General features: G+C 42.9%; 1 protein-coding gene across 8 annotated transcripts in view; it reads left to right on the top strand.

The window, feature by feature from the left end:
- Nucleotides 1–6,956: 6,956 nt before the first annotated feature.
- EIF2AK3 (eukaryotic translation initiation factor 2 alpha kinase 3) overlaps nucleotides 6,957–18,018 on the top strand; it is a 118,906-nt gene continuing 107,844 nt past the window's right edge. For 3 of the 8 annotated variants that reach the window (XM_045584195.1, XM_045584193.1, XM_045584192.1), the window contains exon 1: nucleotides 6,978–7,494. In XM_045584195.1, coding sequence (XP_045440151.1) covers nucleotides 7,181–7,494 — 314 coding nt within the window. In that variant the 5' untranslated portion in view covers nucleotides 6,978–7,180. Of the gene's footprint in view, nucleotides 7,495–18,018 lie in introns of all 8 variants that reach the window. The other 5 variants (XM_036444471.2, XM_045584194.1, XM_045584196.1 and 2 more) reach the window with 5 other exon arrangements.

Genomic DNA, 18,018 nt, shown 5'->3' with positions numbered 1-18,018 from the left:
TAGGGGGTGTGAAAGAGGCAGCTGGTCGATGTTTCTCTCTCATCGGCGTTTCTAGCTCTCTATATCTCTCCCTTCCTCTCTGTAAAAAATAAATAAAATATAATAAAAAAATATTTCTTCTAATTAATTTTCTTCCAATGTGCAAGAATTCATGCACTGGGCCACTGGTAACAAAATAAAATGTTTGTTGAAGAATTGTAATATATGATACAACTGGAAAACACTGAATCAGTTCACATATATCCAACCCAATTGTATGCTAAATCACAAGGGTAATAGCAACTTTTTTGTTGTTAATTTTATTTATTTATTTATTTATTTATTTATTTATTTATTTATTCATCTATTTATATTGTAATCATTGATATACTATCATGGTTTCTAATTCAAAAGAATTAGACATAAAAATTACACTTAAAAGTCTGTCTCCTGAGAAAACCAAGATGGCGGTATAGGTAAACACCTAAACTGCTGCCTTGCACAACAATTTCAAAACTACAACCAAAAGACAAAACGGACATCATCCAGAACCACAGGAAGGCTGACTGAGGGGAAATTCTACAACTAGAAGGAAAGAGAAAAACACACTGAGACTTAAAGGAGCTGTGGAAGGCACTTGCAAGTGTGGAGAGGGCTGGCAACGGAGTACATGGTTGGCTTTCTCAATTGGGAGGGAGACAAAAGCTTCTGACTTCTCTGAACTCCAGTTCTGGGCAAGACTCTGTGGACTCAGACTCATGGGGAGAAACTTGACTGTCTGGCAGTGGGCAAAACTTGAAGGCAGCTTTCTCTCAGAGGTGCTTGCAGCGATTACCAAGGACACTGAGACCCTGGGGCCTCTTAGGGCAGGGCTGACGGGAAGCCATTGCTGTTTGCTCTGCCCTGAGATCCTGCCCACGAAGCCATTGCTGATGGCTCTGCCATGAGACTCCACCCCATCCAAGCTGAACGCAGAGGCTTTTGCATATGAATGGCCTGGTTCTTTGAATTTTAAACTTACCAAAAAAACTGCAGCTAAGATAGTGAGACCCAGAACATCTAAAAGAGGGCCCAAGGCGCTGCAGCAGCTTGCATTGCTTCACAGCTGGGACTCATCTGGGCACCTCTAAAACCCAAACAAAGAAGAGGAACCTACAGATCTCTCTGTAGCTCCTGCTAGGTGGCCTCAGGCAAAAACTAAATTAGCACCTCCTTAAAGATTCCAGAGCCAGTGTACTCAGGGATCAGAGGGGGACCATCCAGATTACAACTCCTCAGATCCATAAGGGATATACTCAGGGGGCAGACTCAGTGAGCACCAAAACCCCACTGGAACAAGTCTTTTCTCACATGGGTGTCTCCAGCACAGAAGTTCTCTTATTGTAGACACAGCTGATCCTCAGTCAACTGGCATGGAAGTCAATTCCTCCCAGTGATACCAACAACTATCAAGGCTTAATTACAACAAGACTGTGCACACAGCCCACAAAGGGTGCACCAAGAGTGTCCACCTCAGGTAACTGGGGAGGCTAAACCACTGGGCCCTATAGGACACCTAGCACACAAAAACACTCTATCAACTCAGGGAAGCAGCTAAATGTGGAGAAACAAACAAACAGGTCACAAATGAAAGCAACAGAGGAAAGCAAACTACTGGATATATAGTTCAAAACCATGGTTATAGGTTTTTCAAGAATTTTCTAGAAAAGGCCAATAAATTAGTGAGACTCTCGAGGATATGAAAAAGGACCAACTAGAAATTAAGCATACATGACTGAAATAAAAAATATTATACAGAGACTTAACAGCAGACTAGAGGATCACAAGAATCAAGTCAAAGATTTGAAATACAAAGAAGCAAAAAACACTCAACCAGAAAAGAAAAAAGAAAAAAAAATCCAAAAATATGAAGATAGTGTAAGGAGCCTGTAGGACAACTTCAAGCATACCAACATCTGAGAGCGCCGAATCCTAACTACTAGACCACCAGGGACATCATACCAACATCTGACTTATGGGGGTGCCAGAAGAGGAGAGAAAGTAAGATACCAAAAATCTATTTGAAGAAAAAAATGACTGAAAACTTCCCCTCCTGATGAAAGAAATAGACTTACAAGTCCAGGAAACACAGAGAATCCCAAACAAAAAGAATCCAAAGAGGACCACACCAAGACACATCATAATTAAAATGCCAAGAGCAAAAGACAAAGAGAGACTATTAAAAGCAGCAAGAGAAAAATAGTTACCTACAAGGGAGCACCCATACGATTGTCAGCTGATTTCTCAATAGAAATTATGCAGGCCAGATGGTTGCCAGTGGGGTGGGGGTTGGGAGATTGGGTGGAAAAGGTTAAGGGATAGAGAAGTACAGATGGACAGTTACAAAATAGTCATTGTGATATTGTTGTGGCAGAATGAATGCATGGGAGAACCATCAGCCAACACTCTGAGAGAAGAAAGTTTAACCTTTATTTCACAGATCTGCTAGTCCAGGGGAATTCTAGATCCAAAGCCTGAACTGAACTCGGGGGGAGGCTCTGACCTATATATCTCTTCCAGTGGTGGGCCCCTGAGGGTCCCCATAGCTCCACCCAAGTCAGTCTTGGGGGTGTGCTCCACAGCTCTGCCCAAGTCAGCTGAGACGGGGCCCTGGGGTTAGGCTCTGCAGTTCTGCCCAAGTCAGTCAGAGTGGGGAAGTAAGACTACAGTTTTAACCAGATACTGAATTAGGTTGCAAGCCTCCCTCCCCCCATTTTCCTATTCCATATAAAATCTACATCATAGGAAATATAGTCAATAATCTTATCTAATAAAAGAGTAATATGCAAATTAACCATCACCCCACTACACTAACAAGCCATGCCCACAATCTACGCCCACTAGCCAATCAGAGCGAGTATGCAAATTAACCCAATCATGATGGCTGCAACCACAGAGATAGCAGGAGGTAGGCTTGGGTTTCCCAGGCGATAGTAGAAGCCAAGCTTTCCACACACCCTGGCCAGCCTAGGCCTCCGCTTATGGCTACAAAGTTTCAATTATATTGTAGAAGATACATAAATCCCTTACCACCACAGAGCCAGCACAAGGTTTGGCTCTGCTCCAGGCTGCAAAGTTTCAATTGTATAAGATAAATTCCAGATACCAGGGCCTCCACTTGGATCACTGGGGATGTGGCTGGCCTGAAAACCATCACAGGCCCTTCTCCCAGGCCACCCCATTCCCCAAGGGAATGAACCCCCACCCTGATCTGGGACACCCTTCAGGGCAAACTAGCTGGCCCCCACCTGTGCACCAGGCCTCTATCCTATCTAATAAAAGAGTAATTTGCAGATTGACCATCACTCCAACACACAAGGTGGTTGCCCCCATGTGGTCAAAGATCCTGCCCCCATGTGGACATAAGATGGCCACCACAAGATGGCCAGCAGGGGAGGGCAGTTGAGAGGGAACAGGCCTGCAAGGGAGGGCAGTTGGAGTGATCAACCCAGCAGAGGAGGGCAGTTAGGGTAACCAGGCCAGTAGAGGAGGGAAGTTGGGGGCAAACAGGCTGGCAGGGAAGCAGTTAGACATCAGTCAGGCTGGCCGGGGAGTGGTTAGGGGGTGATCAGGCTGGCAGGGGAGTGGTTAGGGCATGATCAGGCTGGCAGGCAGAAGCGGTTAGAGGCAATCATGAAGGCAGGCAGTCAAGCAATTGGGAGCCAGCAGTCCTGGATTGTGAGAGGGATGTTCGACTGCCCATTTAGGCCCAATTCCACTGGGAGGGGGTGTCCAGATTGAAGAGGGTGCAGGCTGGGCTGAGGGTCACCCCCACCTCCCCCCCCCCCATGCATGAATTTTGTGCATTGGGCCTCTAATATTAATAACTATTAATGTTAATATTAATATTAATATTATTAATAACTGTCTATGGTGCTGGTTGATACTAAAAACTTCAGGGAGGGGGTTGGAGGGGGGACACTTTATAAAGTATATAACTGTCTCACCACTATGGTCAACACCTAATATTAATATAAAATATTACTGAATGTAAACTGCAATTGAAAAAAATAATTGCTCAGGAAAGCTTCGGTGAGCTTTGAAGAAACTGAAGGAACAAGCTTTGTGAGTATCTATCTGGGGTTATGGGCTATGGACTGACTATGTCTCCTTCACTTTCAAATTCATATGAAGTCCTTACCTGCCCCCTCCCCCCCACCTCATCTCCCACACATACTTCAGAATTTACCCATTCTGGAAATAAGGCTTTTACCAAGATGATTAAATTAAAATAAAACCTAGAAAGTGTGACCTGGTTTATGGGAAGCAAGACAAGACTGAGTTGCTGGTTTAAATATAGTTGACTATTGCCCCAGTGCATGAATCCATGCACATTGAAAGGAAATTAATTAGAAGAAATATTTTAATATTGCTATTTGCCTTTTCTCTATAATAGAAGTGTCTCCAAATTCATGATCGACAATGACAGATTGAAACACATGTGTATGATTGGCGCATGCGAGAGTCAACTTAGCATTTTATATATGTATAGAATAACCTTGCTTAATTAGACCTGCTTTCTAATTTAGCTTAACTATTTCCAGCCCAGTGAAGCACCCCAACTTCTCTTTTAGGTAATTGTCAGCAACACAGCAATAAATATCAACCCAAAGCAGATTATTATTGTAGATCATGCAGGGAGAACAAAGGGTAAAATATTTAACTGCAGCAGTGTTTGACTATATTCCAAAGGGGAAGGGGCGTGTGGAGTAGAAGTCATTTTCAAGGTCCACCATTTTTTACATCTTTTCAGTCGGGTCAAGTTTCTAAGCTTCTAAATCTTCGTTTCTGGCTAATAAAAAAAAAAAAAAATAGGGCTGAAACTGGTTTGGCTCAGTGGTAGAGCATCGGCCAGAGGACTCAAGGGTCCCAGGTTTGGTTCCAGTCAAGGCCATGTGCATTGGTTGTGGGCACATCCCTGGTGGGGGTGTGCAGGAGGCAGTTGGTTGCTGTTTCTCTCTCATCAATGTTTCTGAATCTCTGTCCCTCTCCTTTCCTCTCTGTGGAAAATCAATAGGAAAATATATATATATATATATATATATATATATATATATATATATATATATATGGATTTCATACAGAATCTCCTATCTACCTACTCAAGGACTTCTGTCAGGATCCAATGAGATGAGGCATGGGAAAATGCTTCACAGATATTTGGTTAAAGTGTAAAATGTTTGCACCTGGCTATACAGCAAGTTGTGTTCCTGGGCTGAAGAAATTGCAAGGAGGCTAGTCGTTGCTAGGGAAACGAAGCCAGGTATTGCTACATGACATCATTACCCAGTGCCCACAGCAACTGTTTCCGGGTTGTGCTGGGCTGAGCTGTGGGCTGCATTTTGTGCCATGGCAGCATTGGCTGAGATTTCGTAGGGTGTCGCCCCAGGGTGGTGGTGGGTCCTGTGTCCCAATTGGGGGAGTATTGCTTTGTTGGCATCAAGTCTGCACTGCCGTTTCTCTGTAAATGACAAGTGTGAGTCTTGGCAATCCTGCATTGAGTGTCTGGCCTCTGGTGGCCAGTGCATGTCATAGCGACCAGTCCGTTGAGCGGAGGGACACTCGTCATATTAGCCTTTTATATATAATATATAGACTAGAGGCCCTGTGCATGAAATGTGTGCATTGATAGGGTTCCTAGGCCTGGCCAGCGATCAGGGCCGATTGGGGCTTTCTGGCTGTTTGCAGGGGCCTTCCTTCATTCTGAGCCGCCCTTTGGTGGTCAACACATGTCATAGTGAGCAAACTCCTGGTCTCCTGGTCGAACTCTCAAGGGGACACTTTGCATATTAGCCATATATATGATGAAGACCGAGAACTGTTGTTTGAATGAGCAATGGTGGCCTCAACAAGAACAATCTGGTGGGAGTCTGGGCATGAATGCCTGACTCATGTGTTAGAGAAAAACTGACGGCAAGTTGTTTAGAGCAACTTGTAAGTTTTGCTATATTTGTAGGAGCAAGAAAATGTGGTGGAAGATGGAGGGGGGAGTAGGCTTTTTTCGGTTTTGCTTTTGGATATTAAGAAATTACAGCATGTTTATGCCAGTATCTTTAAAAAATCTTCACAGTTTTCTTATCTCCTACTGCCCCTTCACAGTTTTGATGGGACAATAGCTACCCATTACTCTCATCTTTGATGCTACTCTTTTGAATACACCGCTAACTGATGCATCTTCCTAAACCATAACTCTCATTCCGTCATGCCTCTGCTAAAAAACCTTCAGGGTGTCCTTAACTGCTGCACGAGGCTCCAATTCCTTAGCTGAATATTCAAATCTCCAGTTTTGACTTTTGCAGTTTTATCTCTTTCTTCTCCAAAGTCCGATATGAGGTATAAAGCATGCCACAGCAGGGTCAAAAGGCTCAGGCTAAAGTCGCGGTTCTGCTCAGTGACTTTGGACAAATTCCGAAGGGGAAGGGTTGTGGAGTAGACAGGATCTCCTGTTATAATAGATCGCAGGCATTTCTAAGAAGCCTCACCTCTCAGCACCGTAGGGACTGCACTCGATATGGTGTTCTAAAACCACTTCATCCCTTTCACTTCCAACCACATGGCTGGCTTATGCAGTCACTTATGTTTCTCGCTTTGCTTTTGCCTTTCTAAACACAGCAGGCTGTAGAAGAGCCACTGTGGCAGCTCCTTTAAGGGGTTCCGCCCCTGGAGCACCCAGGACTCGCCTCCAAGCCTTCCTGTCACTAGGGACCAACCTTTCCGCAGTCAGAATTGGCCACGTATTAAGTGCCCCTTCCAACCAATCAGGAAGAAGTTATCTCAGAGCTTTGCGGACATCCGCTTCCACCAATGAACTTCTAGCCTTCTACGGGTAACCGCTTCCGGAACAGGGCGGGGCCTCGGAGGGGACAGTGAGAGTTGATTGGCAGGCGTGATGTTGACAATCGGGGAAAGCCCACCTTCTCCAACAGGACTAGCTCGGGTTCCCAGAGTGGCAGTGACCGCGGCCAATCGGAGAGGAGACGCGCGGAAAGTTTGCTCAATGAGTGAAGTCCGAGGACGACTGTCACTCTAGGGGCGGTGGCGGAGACCGAGGTGAGACGTGGCGGGAGGACCAGGCTGGCTGTCAGGCTGCTGGGATCCCAGCTCAGCTGCGCGGGGTCTGCGGCGACTTCACCTCCATGCGCGCGCGCCGGGCGGGCCGCTGATGGAACGCGCTGCCCGCTCGGGGCCGCTCGCGGGGCCGCGGCCGTTGCTGCTGCTGCTGCTGCTGCTGCTGGGGCTCTGGGCGCTGACGGAAGCTGCGGGGCGCGCCCAAGACCTGCCCGCCCCGACGGTGGAGGCGGCGTTTGGCCTGGGGGCCGCGGCGGCTCCCACCTGGGCCGCGCGGGTGTCGGCTACGGGGCTCACGGCGGCTGAGGTGACGGTGGAGGATGCAGAGGCGTTGCCGGCGGCCTCGGGCGAGCGGGAGCCCTGGGAGCCCGAGCCCGACCAAGAGCCAGAGCTGCAGCCGCATGGCAGGTGAGGGGCGCCGACTCGGGGAGCGGCTGGTTTGCGCGCGCCGCGAGGGTTGGGGGGCCGGGTCCTCAGGCTCCGACCTCTCCCCGGCGGAGAACCGGCGGAGATGGGGCGAGCGCGAGCCGCCTTCCCGTCTGTCTGGCGGGTGCTTTGGGGATGATCTCAGAAGAGCAGAGATGGGAAAGAAACGTTTTTCCCCCTCGATTGTTTTGGGCTTTTTTCTTACTCCAAGGAACTTTTAGCCCCACCCCACCCTCTTTTCTTCTGTGAGTCACCAGTTTTCTGTGCTGGTGTGACAGCTGTTTTGGGAGAGGACTTTACGGAGAGATTTTTACATTCCCGTTTTTATTTGTTTATATATATATATATATATATATATATTACACACACACACACACACACCACACACACCTATATATATATATATATATATATATATATATATATATTACTTATTTTAGAGAGGAAGGTAGAAGGAGAGAGAGAAAAAAAAAATCACTGCTCGACTGCCTCCTGCATGCCCACACTGGGGATGGAACCCGCAACCGGGCATAAGCCCTTCCTGAGATTCCAACCTTGACCTCCTAGTTGTTAGGTCCACGCTCAACCACTGAGCCAAGCCTACCGGGCTTTAAATTCCCCTTTAAACACAACCCTGTCGTGCCCCGGAGCAGGGGGTAATGTCAGTACTTCTCAGATTGAGATCTGGGAAAACCTGCATCAGAATACCTGGGGATGCTAGTAAACTCCACTCCAGATCCACTGAATCAGATTTTTTCTAGGTAAGAACCTCGAATCTGCAAATTTAACAAGCAAACCAGACAATTTTTGAGCACACTAGATAAAGTTTAAGAGCTATAGGTAGGTTCTTGAATTTTGGCAGTTTTGATATGTAGAGAATTTACCATATAAACGTTAAATATAGGACTGTCTGGTTGAGTTGATTAGCCTCCTTGAAAATGGTACTTAAAGATACATGTTTTAAAGCACTTTTCTAAGTCTGGTCACAAATGTAAAGCATTTTAATAGTAAAGTACTTTTCAGACAGCTGTCTTAACACACCTGGAGAGAAAGTGATGTCCCATTTAATAAATGGGATGATAAAAGCAGTGTTAGGTAAATTAAACCAGGGGTTGGCTACAATTGTAGGTCACAAAGTATTGTAGGTTTATAACATACTGATTAGAAGATCATAACAAATAGATTTGATTTTCGTTAAATATTGGAACCTTGATCTATGTACCTGCAAACTATAAGTAAGATAGTAAGTAATAAAAGTCTCACCACTTGAATGCTTATATGTAAACTAGAGGCCCGATGCATGAAATTGTGCAAGGGGCTCTGCCCTCACAGCCCCTGCTTGTCATCCAGACAGTCATTCTGCTGTTTGGTCTAATTAGCATATTAGCTCTTTATTATATAGGATTTTTTTTAAAATAGCAAATGTTTGACAATTTTCATAGGCTTTGCTAATTAATTAACTTTCCTGGAAGAGTGTTTTATCTTGAAACTTCTAAAGTGCCTACTCAAAGTAAGTTCCATGAATTAAGATGTTTAATTTTTCTTAGATTACAAATCCACCGAAGCAGGTTATTGTGGGCACTTACAAATGCCTGCATGATGCTATGGGGTTCCAACGGATGTGCAGATCCAGCCCTCCTGGAAGAGTGTGGAGTCTAGCCCCTAGGATTATGTGAGGTGATCCATGACATTACAAAGCAGAAGCAGTGCAAATTAATTACCACCAGTGTCTGGAGGTTTTTGTGATTTTCATTTGGTGGGGTATAGGTGATGAGATAGATGAAAAGATAAGAAAAGGCTGAGGAAGAATGAGGTGGTTCCTGAAAAGTGGTTAGAATTATGATGGGCAGACACAAAACTTGAGGAAACAGCAAAAGGCACAAAAGCTGGAAAATACGTTTAGGGAAACTTAAAAAAAAAAAATATATATATTTTAATTGGTTTTAGAGAAGAAGGGAAAGGGAGAGACAGAAACATCAGTGGATGAGAGAAAATCATGGATCTGCTGCCTCCCGCACATCCTCCACTGGGGATCTAGCCTGAAACCTGGGCATGTGCTCCCGACCTGGAATTGAATTGTGACCTCCTGGTTCTTAGGTCAGTGCTCAACCATTGAGCCACATCCCACACCCACACCCCACATTGGCTGGGCTTGGGAATCTCTTATTCATATACATCTGTGTGAGACCTGTGTGTATGTGAGAGATATAGACAGACATTCAGGATTGCTGGGCAAGGAGGAGTAAAAAATGAGACTAGAAAAATAGCTGGGGCCATATTGTATAGATCTAGCTTCACACTAACAGCATGGCCATCACTAGGAAGCATGTTAGAAGTCCAGAATCAGGCACTACTCAGACCTACTGAGGAAGTATCTGTGTTTTAACAAGATTACCGTGTGCTTCACATGCACATTACAGTTGGATAAGTGATGTGTGAAGTATCTTAAGTGCCAGTCCTGATTAAAGTTTGTACTTAAGAAATGTTTCTCCAGCAATAACATATACTGAAAGCTTGATGTGATACCACAAGGACAGTGTTGTAACAGTTCAGAGGAGAGGTTTGCTGTTAAATGGATGTAGAACAGAGGGAATATGTTTGAGGTAGAGTCTTGGTTCCTAGCAAATGAATCAGTTCTACCTACCTTGGTACTCCCATCCAAAGATTGGGACTGAGTGGCCAGAAAGTGAGAGGATTAGGGGAGCAGGGAAGAAAAGAGAAGGGGTTTGATGATGGACATGGTGATTTGTAGGTTCAGGCAAGACTCTAGGCTCTAGAGCAGTGGTTCTCAACCTTTCTAATGCTCCACCCTTTAATACAGTTCCTCATGTTGTGGTGACCCCCAACCATAAAATTGTTTTCGTTGCTACTTCATAACTAATTTTGCTATTGTTATGAATCATAATGTAAATATCTGTGTTTTCCGATGGTCTTAGGCAACTCACAGGTTGATGCCCAGGAAGCAGTATTAGACTGTAGAGCCTAAGACCATCGGAAAACACAGATATTTACATTCAGATCCATAACAGTAGCAAAATTACAGTTCTGAAGTAGCAACGAAAACAGTTTTATGGTTGGGGGTCACCACAACATGAGGAACTGTATTAAAGGGTCGAGGCATTAGCAAGGTTGAGAACCACTGGTCTAGCGGAAGATATTTGGGTAGGCAAGTGGAAATGAGTGACTGAAGTTTGATAAATAGTTGAAGCTGTGAGAAAATGAGGCTCATAATAAATCCTCAGAAAATGCCCTATTTTTAGAAGAGACATGACAGCAAAGGAGACAACTACTACTGGCTAAGTTGGTGGTGTAGAGCAGTGTTTTTCAACCTTTTTTGGGCAAAGGCACACTTGTTTCATGAAAAAAATCACGAGGCACACCACCATTAGAAAATGTTAAAAAATTTAACTCTGTGCCTATATTGACTATATATAAAGTAATTCTCTTGAATAGGAATCAAATAAACACAAAGTATTTTATAATTACTTTATTATGAAATATTAAGTAAACAAAATAGTGAAAAATTATAAAATTCTTGTCTTGTCTGCACCTACGGCACACCAGGCAACTAGTGTGCCGCAGAACAGCGGTTGAAAAACGCTGGTGTAGAGTAAAGACTGAGAAGAATGAGGGATTTGGTGATGAGTGCACTTAAAGGGTTTATTAAAGCAATAGGGTACGCAGATAGCAAGAGGGGGGTTAAAAATTTCTCCTTTTCATTCCCAGCTCCTTCTTCCCTCACAGTTTTAGGAACAGGGACCTCTGATCTTAATTACACACACAGAGGAGAGAGCCTATTTGCACAGGTTGATAAAGAAGATTGGAAGAGCAGGTGAAGGTAGTTGGGAAGATACTACTTGGCAAGCAGGAGGTTCACTTTTCTCAGAAACAAAATGAAAATAGAGGAATTTTGCCTGGCAGAATGTGAGTGACTTTTGGCAAACAATTGTCTAGGCCCAGATTCAGGAGTCTGCCTGGTAGTTTAAGATAACGTGGGAAGTTTGAGAAACTTTGGATAAGTAAATTGATAGAGTCATCAGGAGGTAAGTATGCAGTGTTTATAGAACTTTTTTTCTAGATTTTCTTAAAAAAAAAAAAAAAGAGAGAATATCAATTCATAATAATAGGCTAATATTATGTTTCAAGAAGGAGAATTAGGAGAAAGATTTGAATTAACCAAGTGTTTATTACAAACAGCTATGAAGAATTTTGCCACTTGCAAACTTTTAAAAAGAGGGAGGTAGGGAATTAAGATGGTCATTTAAAAAAAATATATTTTTTATTTTATTTTAAATATATTTTATTGATTTTTTACAGAGAGGAAGGGCGAGGGATAGAGAGTTAGAAATATCGATGAGAGAGAAACATCGACCAGCTGCCTCCTGCACATCCCCTATCCGGGATGTGCCCGCAACCAAGGTACATGCCCTCTACTGGAATCAAACCGGGGACCTTTCAGTTCGCAGGCTGACGCTCTATCCACTGAGCCAAACCGGTTTCAGCAAAAAATATATATTTTATTGATTTTTACAGAGAGGAAGGGATAGAGAGTTAGAAACATGGATGGGAGAGAAACATCGATCAGCTGCCTCCTGCACACCCCCTACTGGGGATGTGCCCACAACCATGGTACATGCCCTTGACCATGCCCTTGACCAGAACCGAACTTGGGACCATTCAGTCCTCAGTCTATCCCCTGAGCCAAACCAGTCAGGACAAAGATGGTCATTTTTGCATGTTGTCTTGATGCCCAAGAAGCAATATAAGGGTCACGAATTCTTTCCTTTTCCTTTTCCTTTTCCTTTTCCTTTTCCTTTTCCTTTTCCTTTCCTTTCCTTTCCTTTCCTTTTCTTTTCTTTTCTTTTCTTTTCTTCTTCCTTCCTTCCTTCCTTCCTTCCTTCCTTCCTTCCTTCCTTCCTTCCTTCCTTCCTTCCTTCCTTCCTTCCTTCCTTCCTTCCTCCCTTCCTCCTTCTCTCCTCTCTCCTTCTCTCCTTCCTCCTTCTTCCCTTCCTCCCTCCCTTCTCCTCCCTCTCTCCCTCTCTCCTTCTCTCCTTCCTTCTTTCTTCCTTTCCTTTCTTCCTTTCTTTTGATTTTAGAGAGAGAGAGAAAGGAAGGGAGGAAAGGGGTGAGAAAGAGAAACAGAAAGGTCAATTTGTTGTTCCACTTGTGCATTCATTGGTTGATTCTGATATGCGCCTTTACCAGGGATTGAATCCAAAATCTTGTGTATCTTGATTACACTCTAACCAACTGAGCTACAAGGCCAGGCATTTTTTTCTTTTGATGGCATTTTCATTGGCTTCATTCTAAATGCTTATTCTGCACCTCAAGCATGTGAATGAATAACTTAAAAACTTTTTTTTAAAGTAGCTAAAATAAAGGTAGTTTTCTGATAGCAGTCTTGTTAGTGCTAACGTATGTTTATTAAATATTACATTTATTTGAAATTTAAATGGGATGGCCATTGCACAAAGTTGGGAAGAAAGTGACCATCACCTCATTGTTAGGTTTTATACAAGTTGGCATAATTTGAGATACCAGTTTTCTGACTCCAACAGAAATAGCAATTTAAAAGTGTTACTGGTGGTGGTTCTTGGGATGGGATGGGCATCTTCCTATTGAGGACATCTGACAAACTCAGAAATTGTCAAGAACTAGTTTTATTTTAACAGTCACTCTAATTTGTAAAGTATTTGTTTCCTTTTTTTCTGCCTCTAATTCCCCTGTAACAAAAGTTACAAAATTTGATAATCTATGGTGCTCCTTCAATTTGTGCATATTTAATTTGATTTTTTAAATTTAAGGAGATAGCATGAAAATACTCTGCCAGATGATTTTGTTCTTCTTTATTCTTCTCTCTGTCCTTTCACAAACTGATCTGATGTGAACCAGTGGTATAGATTTTGTGAACCAGAAATTGTATAGGTTTTCAGATTCTTAGTCATGCTTTAAAAAAAATATGACCATAGAATGATAGAATCTCAGAATGCAGTGTTGAAACTTTTTCAACTCTAGACTTTTAACATTGACTAAAATGCACATTTAAAGAAGAACTTATGTGTAACAAAATAAACAGACTTTATACAAGCAATGGACAAGCCTTCCTGTCTACAACTGTCTTTTTAGTTTTATTGACATCTGAACTCTGGATATGATATGTGCTAGGATTGAGGGGACTCTATTTAATTTGTACATAATTTGTACAGGGCGTCTTGTCTTTGTCAGCTGCTGTAATCTGTAGCTTGGACGTGGCTCTTCATGCTTTACTGCCTAGGAATTCCATCTGTTTTATTTTTCCCTTTCCTTTTTTTTTTTTTTTTTTTTTTTTTTTTTTTTTTTGTAAGAGAGGGGCTACTTTATATTTTATTAGAAAATGTTTTAAAATACAAAGAGGACAACTTGTAGGTTACAGGACTAAATATGAGAGGGTAATGTTACTTTTATTTTTTCACCCTGTTCTATTTGTAAATAACCATTTTGATTAAAAATGTTTCTTAAAGTAAAAAAAAATGTGCTTCCAAAAATGTCTTAATCTATAATAGTAGGAAAAGGATGTTTGTCACTTGCATGTTGTTTATAACACTGAAAACTTAGATTGTGTTTCTCTAAGGTCTAGTGCCATGGTTGGCAAACTGCGGCTCGTGAGCCACATGCAGCTCTTTGGCCCCTTGAGTGTGTCTCTTCCACAAAATACCATGTACCCTAATTAAATTAATAACAATGTACCTACCTATATAGTTTAAATTTAAAAAATTGGGCTCTCAAAAGAAATTTCAGTCATCGTACTGTTGATATTTGACTCTGTTGACTAATGAGTTTGCCGACCACTTTGACATATCTAGTGGATATGTCAAAGTTATAAAGTATAGTTGATAACTTTTAATTTTTTTAAATATATTTTTATTGATTTCAGAGAGAAAGGGAGAGGGACAGAAAGATAGAAACATCAATGATGAGAGCTAATCATTGATTGGCTGCCTCCTGCACTACTGTGTATTGAGCCCACAACCTGGGCATATACCCTTGACCAAAATCGAACCTGTGACCCTTCAGTCCATAGGCCGATGCTCTTATCTACTGAGCCAAACCGGGTACGGCTTGTTGGTAACTTTTGACATTATATTTGTTTTCGTTTGGGACCTGGATAGTCTTGTGATATGTTTAAATAAAGGAGGTTTGATTTGAATATTTACTTAGTAGGTGGGGACTAAGAAGTAAAGTACAGTGAGTATTAGTTTGTTTTTGGACAAGAACATGTTTATTTTTAAATCATTTTTTATTGTTCAATTATAGTTGAGATACACTATTATATTAGTTTCAGGTGTACAGCCCAGTGATTAGACATTATACAACTTACTAAGTGGTAATCCCAATAAATTTCTCACTCATTTGACACCATACATAGTTATTAGACTATTATATTATTGACTACATTTCTTTTGCTGTACTTTACATCCCCATGACTATTGGTAACAACCACTTGGTACTTCTTAATCCCCTCACCTTTTTCACCCAGCTTCAAACCCCCTCCTATCTGGAAAATGTCCAAATGTTTTTTGTATTTATGAATCTGTTTCTCTTCTGCTTATTTATTTTGTTTTTGTTTTGTTTTTGTCTTTTTAGATTCAGTTGTTTTAGATATGTGTTATTGCCATTTATTCATATTTTTTATTTTTTATATATTTACTTTTTTATTGTTTAAGGTATTACATATGTGTCCTTATTCCCTCTTTGCTCTCCCTACCCCCTGCTCATCCCCTCATCCCCCTTGCGTCTGTGTCCATTGGTTATGCTTATATACATGCATACAAGCCCTTTGGTTGATCTCTGCTCCCCTACCTTCCCTCTGAATTTGACGGTGTTCATAGTTTTTATCTTTTCCTTTAACATATCATGCAATACTGGTTTGATGGTGATAAACTCCTTTAACTTTCTGTTCTTGTATTCTAAATGATAGCTTTACTGGCTAATCTTATTTTTCATTATTTATTTATTTTTTAAAATATATATTTTATTTGATTTTTTACAGAGAGAAAGGAGAGAGATAGAGTTAGAAATATCGATGAGAGAGTCATCGATCAGCTGCCTCTTGCACGCCCCCTACTGGGGATGTGCCCGCAACCAATGTACATGCCCTTGACCGGAATTGAACCTGGGACCTTTCAGTCTGCAGACTGACGCTCTACCACTGAGCCAAACTGGTTTCGGCTATTTTTCATTATTTTGAACAAGACATCTGGTGTATGAAATTCATGCACTCAGAGGGGGGGGCCTTCCCTCAGCCTGGCCTGCGCCCTTACACAGTCTGGGAGCTCTCAGAGGATTTCTCCAGGGAGCGGGCCTAAGCCATCAGTCAGACATCCTTAGCACTGCCAAGGAGGCAGGCGAGGTTTCCCCCACTGCCGCTGCACTCGCCAATCATTAGCCTGGCTTCTGGCTGAGTGGCACTCCCCCTGTGGGAACGTACTGACCACCAGGGGGCAGCTCCTTCATTGAGTGTCTGCCTCCTGGTGGTCAGGGCGCATCATAGCGACTGGTCGTTCTGCTGTTTGGTTGATTTGTATATTAGCCTTTTATTATATAGGATAGGATATTTCATGCCAGTCCCTTCTGGCTTGCAAAGTTTCTTTTGAGAAATCAGCTGACAGTCATATGGGAGCTCTTTTGTAGGTAACTAACTGCTTTTCTCTTGCTGCTTTAAAAATTCTCTTTGGGCTGAAACTGGTTTGGCTCAGTGGGTAGAGCGTCGGCCTGTGGACTGAAAGGTCCCAGGTTTGATTTCGGTCAAGGGCATGTACCTTGGTTGCGGGCACATCCCCAGTAAGGGGTGTGCAAGAGGCAACTAATCGATGTTTCTCTATCATCAATGTTTCTAATTCTCTATCCCTGTCTCTTCCTCTCTGTAAAAAATCAATAAAATATATAAAAAATAAGAAAAAAAAATTCTCTTTGGGAAAATAAGATGGCGGCATAGGTAAACAACTTGTCTGCCTCCTCACACAACAATTTTAAAAATTAAAACTAATATAAAGGACACCTATCACCCAAAACCACGGGGAGACTGGCTGAAAGAGAAAGGAGCACAAGCGCTGAGAAGCTGAGAAGCCTAGGTACGAAGGCATGCGAATTGGGCTGGTGTTGGGCGACTGGGCAGGTGGCTTTTTTTGTTCAACCCGAAAGGAAACAAGCTCCCGATCACTTTGAAATCCAGTTTCTGGGGCCACGTGGGGGACCCAGATGCCTATGGGGAGAAGCTGATCTGTCGGCCATCCGGTCCGAAAGTGAGGGTGACTCTCTTACAGAGGTGCGTGAAGCAATCACTGTTTACTGAGCTGGATCGCAGGGAAGCAGGAACTTGGAAACGTGGGGACTTGGGAACATGGAAGGGCAGGGACGGCTGACAGCAGCCATCGCTGTTAGCCACACTCCAACCTAGTGAAGTCCTGAGACCCCTCCCCACCCTGAGGCCCTGCCCTGAGGCCCCACCCACACATTCTACAGACCCGTCCAGGCACTACACAACTGCTTTTATATATAAATGGCCTGTATTGTGGCAGCTTAATGATATAAACTGTGGCTCCAGCAATAAGACTGCCAAGTCCCAAGCAAACAGGAGAAAACTGTAGTTCTTACGGTAGCTCCTGCAGGGTGGCCTCAAACAGTAACTGAACTGCACCCCATTGGAGATCCAGAAGCCAGTATTCCTAGTGGTCAATTTCAACAACTCACACCCATAAGTGACACATTTGGGAGACAGACTCAGTGAGCACCAAAGCCCCACTGAAACAAAGCCTTTCTCCAGCGCAGCAGTTCTTCCTTTATAGACAGAGCGGGTTCTCACAGACAATTGGCCTGGAGATCAATTCCTCCCAGTATACAAACAGCAAACAAGGCTTAATTATACCAAGACTTTGCACTCAGCCCACAAAGGGATATACCAAAAGGGACCACCTCAGGTGATTGGGGAAGCTGAACTCCTGACTCCTATAGGTCACCTACCACACAAAGCCACTCCATCAACACAGGGAGGCAGCCAAAATGAGACACAGAAAGATGTCATGAATGGGAGAGATGGAGGAAAGTAAACTACTGGACGACACAGAGTTCAAAATCACATTTATAAGGTTACTCAAGAATCTTCTAAACACCACTGAGAAACTTGATGAGACCTCCAAGAAGCTTTGTGAGACCTTCAAGGACCTTAATGAGAATACCAAAAAAATGAAAAAGGACTAATCAGAAATTAAGCATACAATGTCTAAAATAAAGAATATACAGAAGCTCAACTATAGATCAACATACCCCAAGAATCAAACCAAAGATCTGGAATGTAAGGAAGAAAAAAATCACCCAAGCAGAGAGGCAGAAAGAAAGAAGAATCCAAAAGTGTGAGGATAGTGTAAGGAGCCTCTGGGATGGCTTAAAGCATACCAACATCCGGATTATTGGGGTGCCAGAAGAGAGTGAGCAGGATATTGAGGGCCTATTGAAAGAAATAATGACAGA

Source organism: Pipistrellus kuhlii, unplaced genomic scaffold, assembly GCF_014108245.1.
Source record: "Pipistrellus kuhlii isolate mPipKuh1 unplaced genomic scaffold, mPipKuh1.p scaffold_m20_p_2, whole genome shotgun sequence".
Taxonomy (NCBI): Eukaryota; Metazoa; Chordata; class Mammalia; order Chiroptera; family Vespertilionidae; genus Pipistrellus; species Pipistrellus kuhlii.
The sequence above is the reverse complement of the archived record's forward strand: the minus strand, read 5'-3'. Positions and strand labels throughout refer to the sequence as shown.